General features: G+C 40.6%; 1 protein-coding gene across 1 annotated transcript in view; it reads left to right on the forward strand.

Annotated features, from left to right (window-relative positions):
- Nucleotides 1-17007, forward strand: part of DCHS2 (dachsous cadherin-related 2) — a 211633-nt gene that overhangs the window by 144379 nt on the left and 50247 nt on the right. The window contains exons 10-12 of the mRNA XM_036241935.1: nucleotides 1089-1328; nucleotides 11084-11218; nucleotides 11424-11633. Coding sequence (XP_036097828.1) covers nucleotides 1089-1328; nucleotides 11084-11218; nucleotides 11424-11633 — 585 coding nt within the window. The remainder of the gene's footprint in view (nucleotides 1-1088; nucleotides 1329-11083; nucleotides 11219-11423; nucleotides 11634-17007) is intronic.

The following is a 17007-nucleotide window of genomic DNA, read 5'->3' on the forward strand; positions in this document are numbered from 1 at the left end:
ACTGAGTAAACCAGCCAGGGCTGGATGGCAACACATTTTATTCATGAAATTTGTTGGCTGTTATGAAGTCTTCACTATTTTTTATTAATAAAAAAAGACAGTTAATAAAGTAAGTATAACAAAGTAAGTATAAGGAGACTATAACTCTTGCCCTGGCTGATGTGGTTCAGTGGTTAGAGTGTCGGCCGCTGGACCAAAGGGTTGCAGGTTCGAGCCCTAGCCCCTGTCAGGGCACGTGCAGAGGCAGCCAATCAATGTGTCTTTCTCACATCAGTGTTTCTCTCTCTCTCTCCCTTCTCTCCCTCCCTTCCACACTCTCTAAAAATCAAAACATATTTTAAAAAAAGAGAAACTATAACTCTTTATCAAAACTAATTATCTTAAAAACTAAATATCTTAAAGAATGTAGCCGTACTCACCTTTTGTTACTTGGTTACTTTAAACATGAATTGTCATATGACCTGGAGATGTATACTGTGAGAGCCTATTTTTTATTTTATTATTATTATTATTATTATTATTATTATCCTCACCTGAGGACACTTTTGCATTTATCTTCAGATAGAGCCAGAGGGAGAGAGGAAGGAAGAGAGAAAGAGATAAAAATCAATATGAGAGAGACACATTGAGAGGCTGCCACCCACACAACCCCAACCGGGGCTGGGGACAAACTGCAACTGAGGTACGTGCCCTTAGCGAGAACCGAACCCGGGACTCTCTGGTCTGCGCGCCAATGCTCTAACCACTGAGCACACTGGCCAGGGCAAGCCTAGATATTTTTTTAAATGAAGGTCGATGTTGGGTAAAGAAATAATTTTGATATAATCTTCACAATAAATAAAGGTATATGATAGATTGTCTAAAATTTCATCCATCCTTATCGTTTAAATTAGGATGCCTTTTCTGATGAAAAATGTTATCATTTTATTTTTAGCTAATATAGAAATTTAAAGTTGGTCTCAGAAGATTTATAATTTAACAAAGAAAGATTCAGAAGTTTTAGCAAGTTAGATAAGTTAGACATAGAGTGGGCTTGACATTTCTAAAGAATATTTATTACATATTCCTTTTCTCCGCTTTCAAAACAGGCTTTCTAACTACAGCTTGTTCTTTGGATTATGAAATTAAAACCCAGCACATCCTGACCCTTCTTGCCCTGGACGACGGCATTCCGACCCTTTCTTCGTCCCAGACGCTGACAGTGACTGTCCTGGATGTCAATGATGAGGCACCAGTGTTTCAGCAGCACCTGTATCAAGCTTCAGTTAAAGAAAACCAAAATCCAGGGGAGTTCGTCACAAAGGTTGAAGCTATGGACAGAGACTCAGGTAATGCAAAATATGAAAACGAATTAATTAATGCTAAGGTAAAAAATTGAGATGATTTAAACTAGTTATGTCTCAGAAAAATGAGACACTTGTGAATCATCTCCAACTTCTCAGGCCTCTTTGAACAGTATTTACATGATAAAAACCTATCCATGTTGAAAGATAGTGTGTGCTTTTATAGAGCATTTTCTTATATTGATCTTAATCATCATTTATACTACAGTGATACCCACTTAATTAACATAGAATTTATTGATTTAATCTTGATAATAAGCAGAGGTATGACTAGGTGTCACTTTTTTTTTCAGAGTATAATGGATACATTGACTACAGGAAGGCAAATGGTTATTTAGTCTCTTTATAGCATAATGGAAGAGATAGGAGGTTGATGTCAGACTACCTGGATTTGAATCCTAGAACTGCTATTTACTTAAGTTGTGTAACCTTTAACAAGTTACTGTTCCTGTTTGCTTATCTGTAAAACAGAGATAATAATAATGCCTGATTTGTAGTTCTAAGTGTAAATGAATTATTACACATAAAGAACGAAGGCCCATGTCTGGCACACAATAAGTGGTCAATAGATACTAACTTCCGTTATTATTATTACTATTGTTAATGTCAACCACCCTGTTGAGGAAATGGCTTTGAATTAAATGGTTATTATGGCTAAGAATTTGTAACTTCCTAGAATTTCTTGGAATTACTTTTTGATATCACTATTTTGACATTTAAGTTTCAGTAACTTTATTTTCTAAATGTTTATTTTTATTTATTTTTTATCCTCCCAGAGGGCTTTTTTTTTTTTTTGCATTTATCTTCAGATAGAGTGGGAGGGAGAGAGCGGGGAAGAGAGAGAGAGAAACATCGACATGAGAGAGACACATAGACTGGCTGCCACCCACACAACCCCAACCGGGGCCGGGGACAAACTGCAACCAAGGTACGTGCCCTTAGCAGAAACCGAACCCGGGACTCTCCGGTCTGCGGGCTGACGCTCTAATCACTGAGCCAAACCGGCCTGGGCAAGTTTCAGTAACTTTAATAATAACCTGTTTTTATGTTAAACAAAATAATTATAAAAATAACAGTGAAGCATTTGCCATTAACAGCATATGACAGATTTCCCCACTTGAATATGAATAGTTTGATGGCCTTACATAATCAGTATATTTTGTTCTTATAAGACTAATCAGATGTTTCTATAGAGAAATACTGTTAATAATAGCATGTTCCTCCTGTTTCAAAGGGGTAAAAGATATATTTCCTTCAGCTTTTAGTCTAAGTTATATACCATTCAGATGCTTTGCCCTTTTAGAAAACATTGTCTTTTAATGAAATGAGTTTTACACGAATTTGGACATGATGCTACAAAAGCTTTCTTTTTAAGGGCTAACCTAATCTCCCTTTTGACCAGAGCGGGGCAGTGTGATCAAACTATTTTTCTTACTATGCTCAAAGACACACGACTGGAGCATGCTAACAATTGCTTGAATTAGCCTTGCTTAAAGAATTTATCTAGCTCATTTCTCACAGTATGGTTTTTAGGGTGTTGGGAAAAAGGGAGAATATACATAAGCTTTGTGTTTCACCATAATTCCGGTTCAGTAAAGTGCTTTTAGTGTGTGCTCTGTGCTCTGGTATAAACTGAACAACCCAGGGCTCGTGTACAATAGAAACCACTTCCCCAAGTACACAGGCAGACACGAGCCCATCCCTGATGTGCCAGTGAGCCATCAGGACAGTATGTAAAATGCTTCCTCCCCTGGACCTACTTTAGCTTCTTAACTGTATTTTTTTGTAACGGACTCCACTGCAAGGATCTCTTTTGCTTTAAATATTTGAAGAGGGAGGAAAGAATTTCTCTCAAATTTGCATATATCAACTAAAGATGATTATCATAAATATGCTTTCTGATTTTTTACTGTCAAGTTGTCTAGTGTTCATGTTATTTTCTTTTGGAATTAATAGTCTGCAACCTGTTACTTGAATTGAATGTTCCTCATTCTAGAGGTGATGGTTTGCTGGATGGAGGATTTAGATGTAAACTTAGTTTTTCTGGCTTTGCATTTATGGATTGTTGACATACACATTTAGCATCTTCATGAGTCTCTTGTATCTTCACATGTTTCAGAGATAATTTTGGTTTCACTGGAAATCTGAGTGTTTTTAGTGTGGCCAGATCTGTTAAGCAAGTGGTTATGAAAATGCACTTGAATTTGTGTGTATGCATGTGATTTTGAACATATTTTCCCTCTTTTTTTTTCCTTGTTGGATTAAAACAATGAAAAAGAATTATGCATGAGAATTAAATGACGTAGTCAAGATCTTAACATACTGGCATCATGTTGGAATTTATGAATGGTTTCCTTTATAGTATGCATTTTTTAAAAAATACTATAGCATTACTTAATACCAGAAAGCTGAACATATGTTTTCTAGTATTCTACAATGTAGTTTTAAAAAGTGTAAGCCTAAAGTGTCGGCCTTCAAAACCCATGAGAATTCAAGCACTGAATGTTTATGATGTATGACTCACACTAGTTCTAACGGGAGTTTTTTTTTTCTTATATTAAAAGGAAAAAACATCTACTAGGTTTTAACTAAGATATTAAAACCGCTACAGTATTTGGTGCTACCAACAAGAGCTCCATTGTTAATAAGCAAAGCTGGTCCCTCAGGGCGCCCCTCCCACTGTGAGGGGAAAGGGTACGCCCCCAGAGAGGATGATTTACTCCTGGCTGATACGTTTACTCAGTACTGGAGAATATGAAATAATTGAACAGTACGTTGCAATACAGAAGTGTTGAATTCTACAAGGAGATCTTATTCTCTATTCCATAAAAATGTGTTCTCTACCTGGGTTTATGAATGAACTCTACAACTGGTTGCCTGGAGACCGTCTCATGCTGGATGAACAACTGCACCGAACATCCTGCACGTGAAGCAACAGGGCTGGGGCAGTATTTCACCTATTTCATGGGGGCTGGGGCACCATTAATTATGAAATGTATCTCATTTTAGAAATGTGAAGAAAAGTCTTAGAATTAATGACACAATAAACAGGAGAGAGAGAGAGAGTAAGGACCACCCCGAGAGAAACACTTTTGAAATGTGCATAGTCTTATTTCATTTAATTCATAATATTGTAATTGTATGATTGTTTACTTGTCTGCCCGCCCATCGGGACGCGAGCTTCTCACGGATTGAGGATGCAGCTTGTTCACTTTGATCCCAAGCAAGCTCTGACTTGGGAGCTCAGTGGCCGGGCTTGGCTCTGTGATCTGAGAAACTGCAGCGTCTGTGAGATCGGCTGCTTCAAGTTGCCTTCACTCTTCAGAATCCGTTCATCTCTTTATTCTTTCATTCAGTCAACCAGGCATGGTCCTCGTTTTGCTTCAGAAATGTCTGAGCTGCCTGGCATTGTACAGTTGAGGGATTACATGAAAAATGATCTTCCTGGAAAGCATATCTGAAAAAAGCTCTCCCATGGTCAGCATTCTTTACTGATTCCCCAGGGTTTTGACAGTCAAGTTCTATTGTGTTTTTAGTGTAACCACCGGGCATTTTATGAAGTGACTTCAGCTTCCCTCTGTCCTCAACTCTTATCACTCTCCTACCCTTTACTCTAGGAGAGGGTTCTGTAAACTGTTCTCTGTAATGGTGGAGACAGTACATGTTTCAGGCTTTGCAGGCTGTGCGGTCTGTGTTACTCAACTCTGTCACTGCAGCGAGACAGCAGCCATAGAATTTACATAAAGAAATGAGTGTGGCTGTGTTTCAATGAAACTAGACAAAAGCAGGGGCGGGCTGGATTTGGCCAGTAGTTTGCTGACTGCTGGTCTAACACATCTAAATTACTTGCTACTTTCTGCTCATCGGTCCTGATTATGATGTCATCAAAGTAGTGGATCTGTATGATGTTTTACTGGGTGCCAAGATGATCAATATCCACCAAGTAGATGATGACCGATGGTGGAAGAGTTTACCCTAAAGACGTACTCCGTTGTTCTTGCTGCTTAGAGTAAATCACTTTGGATAGTCCTTATAAATTAGTGTAGATCATTGGTTTTCAAAAGGTGGTCCCAAGATCAGTGGCTCTACCGTCTACCGTCTACACAGAGACAACTACCAAAGGACTTTTAAAGGTGTCTCTTTGACCAATGTCTTTCCAAGGCTCTTTATGACGGGAGAGTTCTTGGAACTTGAGAAATATAACAGGAGGGGGGAGGGGCATGTCAGACATGATAAATCCATCCTAACATTCCCATTTCCTTAAGCTTTTGGACTCTATAGTATGCAAGGGAAGACCTGGCCTCTCAATCTCAGTAACGATAGGCCAGTATGAGTCTAGCCAATCAAGGAAACTGTCAAGAGACATAGCTACATGAGCTAACACATTAAATTCATAATCACTGGTAAGCATGCCATATCAATAAATCCATCCTGAATCAAAGTTATATTTTATTTTTTTTGGCTCTCACATGCTCAGAAATGACTTCCACACATATTTCTCAGGTTTGTTTCAATATAAGTTAGAAAACTTGATATTCTTTTGAAACTACAAGCTGTCTCCCTCTGAGTCATATTTGTACATGACTGCCTGCAATCTTTTGAGATCTGACTCTAGTTATGGCTCTTCAGGTCAATAAGCATCCCGTTGTAAGAAGTTACCTCTTGCGTCTGCCACTCAATTTGGGTCTGATCTTCAGGAGGTTACTTTTAGGGCTCCCATAGAAGCTTTCTGCTGTTCGCACTATGTCTGAGCTGCGAGTGCAAAGCCTCGGCTTGTAATTTTCTTTCTGCAAGTGCCTAGTGCACTCAGAAACAGCCATCTCATGGTATATTCCTTTTTTTTTTTCATTCTTTTTTTTTTTTTATCCTCACCCAAGGACATTTTCCATTTTTTGTTCAGATAGAGTGGGAGGGACAGAGAGAAAGAGAGAGAAACATCAACGTGAAAGGGACACATCGAGTGGCCGCCATCCACACAACCCAAACAGGGCCGGGGACAAACTGCAACCAAGGTACACGCCCTTAGCGGGAACCGAACCCGGGTCTCTCTGGACCACAGGCAGACGCTCTAACCGCTGAGCCAAACCGGCCAGGGCTGGTATATTCCTTTTTATAGTCATATGGCCCAAGTCAGCGCCATTTGGTCCTCTGAGGAATTTGAGTCCTTGACTAGTCACTTCATTGCAATTGAACACAGGTGATTATTTAATTGATTGTGATAGTATTGTAAGTGATAAATTACCAGTATTCCATTTCCCATGGGCAAGGAACTCAGCAGTGTATTCAAGGCCAAAGACACAGTCAAACCAAACCCAGAGTTCCGGTTACCTGGGACCCACTGTTGGTGCCAAGTACTGTGCCAGTCCAGTGCAGTCGGGAAAACCAGGTGTTGGAAAGTGAGTAAGCCAAAAGGGAATCGCGAAGTAGCCCAGGAAAAATACTGGAGAAGAGACTGAGATGATCAGAACCTAGGACGAAACCGAGAGAAGGAACCTTGCGGAGCCTGATCCTGGGAGTACAAAAGGGACTGAAAGCTGTGGGCAGTTGATGCAGCCAGTGAGATGGCATTGCTGATAGGACAGTAAGCACCTGGGAGGGAGGAAGTCCCATCTCTCCCCTTCTGACTCTCAGTGTCCCTCTGACGTCCCTTTGAGGCCAGAGCTCTTTCTGCTCTCTTACACATTAAATCCTATTCGTCTTCAGGGTCTCAGCTTATAGTAAAGGCAACTTATACTTACTCAGTCATGTCTTATCATGTGGAATTGGAATTGCCTGCTTACTTCTCTGTATCCAGTGTGTACTGTAGGCACTGTGAGGGTAGACCATTTGTCTTCTTGCCATCAGCTGTATTCTTAGCACCTGGCACAGTAACTTGGCACCTATTAATCACCCTCTCTACATGTTTATTGAATGAGATAAGTAATGAACAAGCTATATACCTGTGATACACCTTCCCTGATCCACTTACTCAGTGATTTAGTATATTTTACCACATTGTGTATAACTCATTGACTTCATTGTTTCCCCCACTAGAAGATAGTTCTGAGGGTTGGGATAATTGCTCATTATTCAGTGGTACCTTTCCAGTGCCTGGAACTCAGTGGATGTGCATTATGAAACACATAAATGAATGTATGTATGCATGAATGAAGGACTTAAGCCACCAAATTACTGGAGCTCAGTGCAACATGGTGTCATCTGTTTATGCTTAGAAACTGAAGCCAGTGGGTTAGGAGGGAGGTAGAATGAATTCCTTTTCCTCCTTCCTTTTTCCCCTCTCTCCCTTTGTTCCTTCCTGTCTGTCTTTTTTTTTTCTTTCCTCAACATCAGTCAGCAATATCTGAAGGTAAGAACTAAAAATGACCAGTAGATTTTATAACAGAAGGTCATTGGTGACTGTGGGAAGAGCAGTCAGGTATGGCGGTAGTGTCAAGCTAGCTGCAGAGAAGGGTAGTATTTTTCAAAAATACTTGGCTGTAAAGGAAAGGGGGGAAATTATTGATTCTTATAACTAAAGAAAAATATAATTTTAGAGAAAAAGTTAGTGAGAAAGACTAGAACCAACAGGAAAATTCCAAGGAGGGTATTTGAAGAATTATTTTGCTATGGAGACAGAATGCAGAAGCTAGAGTTGAGTATAGATGCAAAAAAATGGGAGAGTTCTTTCTCAATACACTCAGTTTATCTGTGAAATAGGAAGGGGAGGATCATGAGAGTTAGCCGGGAGGTGTTTGAGTGGAAGACACGAATGGGAGAGAGGTGACCATGGAGATTTGGAAAGATCACCTGATGACAATGACATTTCAGTGGCCTCAATGTATGCTGTTGTGAAGTGTTCTCCAGCTCCAGTAGTCTGCTGGATATTCGAGGGCAGGGAGATGGTTGGAATGCTCCTGGGTTGCAGCTTTGCTGGTCACCTTTAGCAAACAGCCACAAGACCTGAGGACATTTCTGAGGTTGCCAAAGTGAGAATTCTTGGTGATGGCCGTGATGGGAGAATAACTGAATTGAGGAGGAAGGTTAACCTAGAGTGGGAGAACTTAAGAGGTCATAAGTTGTAGGTCTTGAGGTCTGGGAGCAGAGGTATGTACGTGTGCACAGACACGGGCGCACACACACATCCTTCACCCAGTGTGTGTCATAAGCATACCAGAGAAGAGCTTCCGATCCGCATTTCCAAATTGCTTAGTAAGAATGGAATTTGACTAAATAATCTCTACTTTATTTTATTTATTAGTTTTCAAGTTTGGCGATGCTCTCTTTCTTCTGGTGGATTATAAGGGTGTGTGGAGGAAGAAGCAAGGGACTAACTGAGTTCTAGAAGAGCCAGAGTAAAATACTTTGCGTTTAGCTCACATTATGTAAGTTGTGAGGGTATGTGGTTTGGAGTATGAAAATGTGTGCATGCAAACTCTACTTATAAAGAAAGATTTTTATTTTTAATACACTAGGAGGTTTGGGGGTGAGTGATTATTTTACAGAGAAAAGCTATATCAAATAATAGAAATAATAAAGTCAAAAAGTAAGAGGAATATTGGTCATAGTGGCAAAACACATTAGTGAACAATGAGAACAATGGAAGGGAGGGAAAAGATAAAGATTTAAGTTTGTGTTTAAACATTTAAAGATATTTCTAGTTTTGACAAGTGTTGGGAATTAAAAGTACATAATATGTAATATATAATGTTATTGTTATTATTATTTTTTTTTATCCTCACCCGAGGACATTTTTGCATTTATCTTCAGATAGAGCAGAAGGGAGGGAGGAAGGAAGAGAGAAAGAGAAACATCAATGTAAGAGAGATACATTGACTGGTTGCCACCCACACAGCCCCAACCGGGGCCAGGGACAAACTGCAACTGAAGTATGTGCCCTTTAGCGGGAACCGAACCTGGGACTCTCTGGACTGCGGGCCGATGCTCTAACTGCTGAGCCAAACTGGACAGGGCATATATAATGTTATTTGTAATGTATAATAAAATCATATAATAAGTGAGTATATTTATTTAAAAAATAAAAGGTCCAAAAATTAAAAGATGCTTTTCTTTATGTAAGCTCCCTGAAGGCAGAGGCCAAACCTGTTTGATTTACCACTGTCTCCTTGGCAAATTAACACTCTGCTTGTTACACACAATTTTGCTCAAAATTTGAGAAACAAGCAAAGCAGACATAAGATGGTTTTGTTCCTATTTTCATAATGTATAATGTAGGAAGAGATAGACAGGAATAACAAATCTTTTTTCTTTTTTTGGTTAATCCTCACCAAAGGATATTTTTCCATTGATTTTTAGGTAGAGTGGAAGGGAAGGGAGGGAGAGAGGGAGAGAAACATCTATGCGAGAGAGACACATCGACGGGCCACCACCCACATGACCCCAACTGGGGCCAGGGATCAAACCTGCAACCCAGGTACCTGCCCCTGACCAGGAATCAAACCCATAACCCTTCAGTCTGAGGGCAAATGCTCTAACCACTGAGAAAACTGGCCAGGGCAGAAATAACAAACTTTTAACAACCTGGAATGTTTAGGAATTTTGTCTTGACTAGAGGAGAGATTATGTGATCATTATGAGATCAAAGTAAGCACTATAGTATTCAATAATTATTAATGTGATAATATGTCAGAAGCCTAATGATAGAATGAAATATTTTGGTCACCTCTGACAATATCATATCAAATATATTGATCCTATGTTATTAGACGTTTAAAAAGTCATTCAAATGCCTACAGATTATCTCAAATATCTTTTTCAAGGGACGTAGTAAGAAAACACGTGCGTTTATTCTTCTATAGAACTAGCAATACATTCCACTTCTCCCAGCACTTCGTCCTGTGTTACATACAGTAGATCACAGTGAAACTTACATTCTGAGACTGGCTAGATGGAAATATATAGTTGAAGTTTTTTTTCTTAAGGCCAAAGAACAGTACTTCATCTTTTATTAAAGTATAAAATCATATATTGTAAGTACTATATGTATGCACAGATTCTCGTCAGTTGAGAAAAGAACACAGAGAAATGATTGAAAGGAACGTGTGTCAGGTGCAACGAAGCTACAATGGCACAGGATAAGCCCACTGAAGTTAATGGTGCGAACGGGCTTCACAACCTGTGATGGAAGTGGCTGGATACTTCTCTCAGGGGAGAAATGAAACCACGAAAAATATGGGAAGAATTATTTTCCACTATGTAATAATGCAGTACCACAGTTCTCACCCAGAGAGGAGGCTGACCACCAAGTAGAAAACAAAACAAAAGATATGCAGAGAAGCAAGCCTGTGAGCTCTCCTTCTGCTCTGGAGAAATGAACAGAGAACCAGGACTGAGCACGAGCTTTGAAATAGGGGGTCAATCTATAGAAACTGTCCTTTGCCCCGCAAGCCTACAATTATGTCATTAAGCCACAATCAGGGGTTTTAGAAGGAGTAATTAGGAATATGTTAGAGAGTTGCACACTCATAAGAGAATTTTTATGGGAGGGAAAAAATCTTAAGCATTCACTGTGGGGAAGTCTCATAAGACTTTTGAAAATCAAGCATTTCAGCTCATGAAGCTTTTATTTAGCAAGAACAACCAAAAGAGTTGTTTTGTTTTTGTTTAACCTTAATTTGAAGGTTGTTTAAGCGTCCTGCCTTCTTAATCCATCGCCTAACATGTTCATAGGCAAAAGAATAAGAAAACAGATGAATGGATTCCCAAGGGATAATTGCTAAACATTTTTAAATATTTTTCTTCAGGCGTCAATTCCAAGCTTCGATTTGAAATCATGCCAGGTGCATCGTCTGAGCTGTTTGAGATCAATCCTGACACTGGGGAGTTGGTGACAGCCACCACACTTGACAGAGAAGTTCAGGAAGTCTTCACCCTCCGAGGTAAGGGATCCCTCGACTCTGCTAAGCGAACAAACAAAAATGGGCCGTGGGAGGTTTAGTGTTGAAATTTTACACTTCAGTAGGGTGTCTTTAAATGAAACATTATTGGGCCAGTGCCACCGGTCAGCTTGGTCTGAAGCTGTCTAGGTAGGGCAGTGTATTTTAGGTATGAGTTAATGGCCACCATTTCTTCATTCCATGTCAGTCCTTGTTCGAGACGGGGGAGTCCCTTCCCTGTCTGGCACCACCACCATTCTCTGCACTGTGGAAGATGAAAACGATCATGCTCCGAAGATTATTGTCCCCACTCATGACATTGAGGTTCTGGAAAACCAAGAACCAGGGGTTGTCTACACCATTTTGGCCTTTGATATGGATTCCGGCAATAATGGAGCTGTCAAGTATCATATAATTGGTAAGTATTTTCTTTATTAAAATTCTCCCTATGATACAGACCAAGTTGACACACACTGTATGGTAATGATTCTGTATGTGGTATTTATTGCAATGTCTACAAAAAACACACCCAGTAAGAACTGACCCTCTCTACCTCCTTCCTATAGCCATTCAGAACCCCTACCCTCCAAATCCTTTTAAAACCTGCCATCGACTCTTGTAAATTTTTTCTACAGGGCAATGCATTGTATTGCCCTAAATTATTTAACATTAGTGGACGTACAGATGGAATAGTTTATTTTATTTCCTGCATTTGTTCCTCTCTTATAGTCACTTATTTTTATTATTTTAGCAATTCAGACTTTTTTTTTTTTTTTTTTAATCCTCACCCGAGGACATTTTTCCATTCTTTTGCACAGATAGAGTGGGAGGGAGAAAGTGGAAGAGAGAGAGAGAGGGGAGAGAGAGCGGAGAGAGCGGAAGAGAGAGAGAGAGAAACATCGACGTGAAAGGGACACATCAAGTGGCTGCCACCCGCACGACCAACCAGGGCCAGGGACAAACTGCAACCGAGGTACGTGCCTTCAGCGGGAACCGAACCCGGGCCTCTCCGGACCGCAGGCGGATGCTCTAACCGCTGAGCCAAACCGGCCAGGGCAGCAATTCAGACTTTTTTCAGGTCTTTGTAAATGGACCTCGAGGACATGAGCGGGCAAACGAGTCCCATCTGCACGCCTAAGTAACAGCACCTCAGATTCACAGCACACCCTGCAGGTCGCAGTCTCCAGGACCTTCCTCCCCGGAGGAGAGTGTTGTGATATGGCTCCCTTTGGATCGGAGGCATAAGAATTTGTGACAGAATAATTTCTGTGTGAGCATGGCCAGCTTGAAAGAAGCATATTTTATTGACCTAAAAGAAAAGTCATTGAAGAATCTGACTTTTAACATGCATCAGAGAGTACATAGAATGATAGGAGTTAAGGAGCGAGTGATGCTTCAGAGACTGCTTCAGATGAAGAGAAGTTGCCTCAAATTCTCTGCGTTTTAACACTGGCTCTGGAAGTGATCACTCTGCATTGGCTAAAAATTCTATAGCCAAGTACGTTTTCTATGCACCACCCATTCGACTCCAAAATGAAAACAGTTTTGTCTTTTTCTCTGATTATGAAATGATATATAATTGTTGTAGAATATGTATACAATTTATAAAACAAAACAAAACAAAAGTAATAACACAGCCCTGGCTGCTTTGGCTCAGCGGTTAGAGCATCAGCCTGCGGTCCAAAGAGACCTAGGTTCGATTCCTGCTGAGGGCACGTACCTTGGTTGCGGTTTGTCCCCCGCCCTGGTAGGGTCATGCGGGTGGCAGCCACTCGATGTGTCCCTTTCACGTCAATGTTTCTCTCTCTCTCTGTCTCTCTGTTTATCTCCCCCCCTCCCCCCGCTTTATCTGAACAAAAAATGAAAAAATGTCCTCAGGTGAGGATAAAAAAAAAAAAAGTAATAACACAAAAACCTTATGTCTTGCAAAGATAACTCATTTGGTATTGGAAAATTTTTTCCATGAACTTCAGTGAATACAGACACCGATTTCATATGTATTGAATAATTTATATAAGCTTGTTTGTCCCTTCATTTTTTAAACAGTATATTGTGTAAATCTTACATGTAGTGAATACATCTTTCTAATGATGTCTCTAACGTATATGCATATCATTTATTTCACGCATCACTTTTTATGGTCATTGCGTACAATCTTACAATGATAAAAGTGCTGTGTTGAAAAATATTTATATTATTTTCTTATGATAAAGGTAATATGTACTGCCATCCCAAAGAACAATACTCCCTCAGAGTAACATATCAGTAAGCCCAACTCTTACCTCTTTCCTTCCTATTGCAGTGGAATAGATATTTTCCTCCTCTGTGAACTCCACCTTTCTAGAACTTCTCAAACTACCTCTGGTTAAGGAGCAACGTTTATATTTTTAAATTTTTCAATCTTTTGTGACTGATACTTCTATAAAATGCAGTAAGTTCTAAGTTACTGGGGGAAAGAATCAAAAGCATACAAAATGCAAATCCAATTTTAAAGAACTATTAGTTATAATCCTCAGGCTTAAAATTACTCTCTTGAGTTGCTATAACATTTCCTAAGTGCTTACTCTCAATTTCTGTGTTTATCTGGATGAGGACCAATTACAAACAATTTCCAGACTGCCCCCTGTCCCCTTCCTCTGCATCAGGGACACCCCTAGGCTCACTCACTACTCTTTCCCGTATTGCCAACATTTCTCCTATTGGCTCTTCCCATCGCTTTCTACCAGTCTTTCCCATCTCGAAAAACATCCCCCTCGCATGCATCCCTTCACTCACTATCTTTTTTCCTTCACTATCAAGTTCCTTAAAATCATCTGCACTCTGCTTCAGCGTCTTTACCTCACTTACATTCCTTCACCTTTTGCAGTATGTATTCCACTGACGTCACTCCGCTAACACTAAGGATCTTGCTGCTAAATCCAGTGGATCCTTTTCAGTTCTTGATTTAATTGTACTGCCTTGTGCCTTCATGCATCAGGCCCTAGACACCTGGTCTCACCTTGACTTCAGAAAGCTACTTTCTCCCCAGCCTTCTAGACAACCATCCTGGGGTCTTTGTTCTTCAGTGGTCCTCTGCCTCGTTGGGGTGTCTTTGTTCTCCTGTGGTCCTCCGCCTTTTTGGGGTGTCTTTGTTCTCCGGTGGTCCTCTGCCTTTTTGGGGTGTCTTTGTTCTCCGGTGGTCCTCCGCCTTTTTGGGGTGTCTTTGTTCTCCGGTGGTCCTCTGCCTCATTGGGGTATCTTTGTTCTCCGGTGGTCCTCTGCCTTGCTGGAATTCCCTGGGTCTTTTGTGCTCATCCTTTTTCTTTCCTCATACACACACACTCTTAATGGTCCGTTTCGTCCAGCCCCTGTGTTTAGCAACCATGGGTACCCCAGTATCTCCCAATCCTTATCTGCATCCTACATCTCAGTCCCGTTAAAGACCCTTTTTATAAAAAAAAAAAAAAAATAGTGATTCTCATACAAATATAAAATTAACAACTGCCAAAGATTTGTATTTAACTCATTAACTAATGAACAAACAAAAAAAGATGTTAAATTGATTCAAGGAAAATTCTAAGAAACACACAAAAAAAACAAGAACTATTTGTCAAATATTTAGAGTGGTCAAGTAGCTGAAGACGATGAAGGTGGAAGACAACTCTGACGGCAGAACCAGACTGGACACCCAGTAATCATTTCTTAACCTCAGGATACCCACTTAGTTTTTTCCTCCTACTTCAAATTGTTTCCCAGTTTTTCCTGGCAGCTTCAAGGACCTAATATTTCTATACAACAACATCACATTATCAATGTGTCCAAAACCAAACTTAGCAGCAGAATAGCCCCTTTTCAGTGCCCCCCGTCATGGTCTGTCTTCTCCTACAGTCTCTGCTGGTGATCATCAGCATTTTTTTAAATAAACTTTCCCTTAAAAGAATCTTGTTACACATGTAAGCCCTGAAAATACTTGTTCACAAGACAAGGATTATTGTTATAGCAGTAGTGGTTCTGAGTTTTATAATTCCAGATCAATGAATGGTCTTTATTCTCATTTATTCACCACTTAGAAATTTGAATAGGTCCTACAATTTAGTTCATAGTGAAGTTGCTGTCCAGCCACCAAAGGACGCCAGGCATGAAGGTCAGTTAGTTTCAACATCAACCGCCAGTACTGGGAATGCCCCTTTGCTTGGAAGGAAGTTGTACACTCTAGGGCAGTACGCCTTGGTCAGGTTGGATGGTTAAGAGGTGAGCCTTTCTCTTATAATCTGAAAGAAGGGAAATTGCAAAAGTGAATGTGGGAAAGACAAACCCACGTGATCCTAGGTGATTTCTCGGGCAGAACAATTTTAGGCATAAGGACATGTAAACTGAGCTTCTGGAAATTACCTTAAAACTACCTGTCCCCAGCTACTCCCTGGAAAACCTCAGATCACCCCGGGAGCACTCAGCCCTTCCTTTAAAGAGAACTGGTCTAAACACTCGTGTCTTTCACCTAAGCCCATCACGAATTCTTCCTTCCTTGCTTCTTATTTTTCCTCCTTAATATGTTTGGAATCTATCCACTCCTTCTGTGCACTTTTGATTTCAGAACCTCCTCATTGCTCCAGGAGATTACTGGGATAATCCCCTAACCTCCTGTGTTCTAATCGAGCTTTGACACTGATGCCCAGGACTCTTGCTAAAACAGAAGTGTGGCTCATGACACTTTCCTGCCTGCAATCCTTCAGGGACTCCCCATGGATTTAAAGACAGAGAGAGTAGAGACTCCTCAGCAGTGTATATGGAGCACTTTATGATTCAACCCCCTGCTTACCTCCAAAATCCACTGCCAACCTTCTCCCTGCCCTCAGCACTCAAATACCCAGGTAACCCTGTGTTCACTAAACATTTGCAACCATTAATTTCTCCTACTCCTGGGACTTCACACACATTCTCCCCTCTTCCTCTTCCTCCTCCCTCTCTTTGAAATGTGCAGCCTGTCTCCCCTGCTTTAGGAGTGAGTAGCTTAGTAACTCTTTCTAATAAGCATGTCCTGGCCATTCTAACACAGCACTGTGTGCCCCTCCTCCGTGCTCCCCAGGGCCCTGTATGTATGATTTTCACACCATACTTGCATGTCCAGGTACTGACCCACATTTCCTCCTGAGCTATAAAGCCTTGGGGCTGGGACCATGTCCTACTCTGCTCCTATCCCAGCGTCCAGCACCTACTTGGTACATGAGAGCTGCTCCTTAAGTGTATGCTGAGTAGATGAATTGCTTTATCAAACCACAAATGCCACAGAAATGTAGTTCGTGTGATCATCCCTATATTTGGTGCAAATTAGCCATGACTTATGAATAAACACAAATGCAAGTCCCTTCCCTCAGCCCCTGGCTCTGCTCCTGGCTACTGCGTTCTCTGAATGCCATCCACGTCTTTCCCATAGGCCTCTGGTGGACTCCCATAAATCCCGACACAATTGCGAACAGTGCGCCTTATCCAAGAATATGCCCCTCAACAAAAATATGCCCCCATCCAAGAATATGGCCCGCAAGTCATTGAACCATATTTTTCCTGACTAATGTTCAGAGTGACTTTCCAATGTCTTTGAAAGTGTTTTGTCCTGTGTTCTGTTGTAACTTATATTTCACTTAGTACCATGGACAATAGTAAAGAAAAGATAGTTTTGAAGGATGCAGAGGTGAATGAAACACCCTTCTTGCTTATGTTACGGAAGACATGGACAAGTGTTCCACTAACAGGATTGTTGTGCCTCTTGCACAGAATGCCATCGAAATGTAGAAGGGGAATGTATGCTGTCACAG

The sequence above is a fragment of the Molossus molossus genome, unplaced genomic scaffold (genome assembly GCF_014108415.1).
Source record: "Molossus molossus isolate mMolMol1 unplaced genomic scaffold, mMolMol1.p scaffold_m16_p_4, whole genome shotgun sequence".
NCBI lineage: Eukaryota > Metazoa > Chordata > Mammalia > Chiroptera > Molossidae > Molossus > Molossus molossus.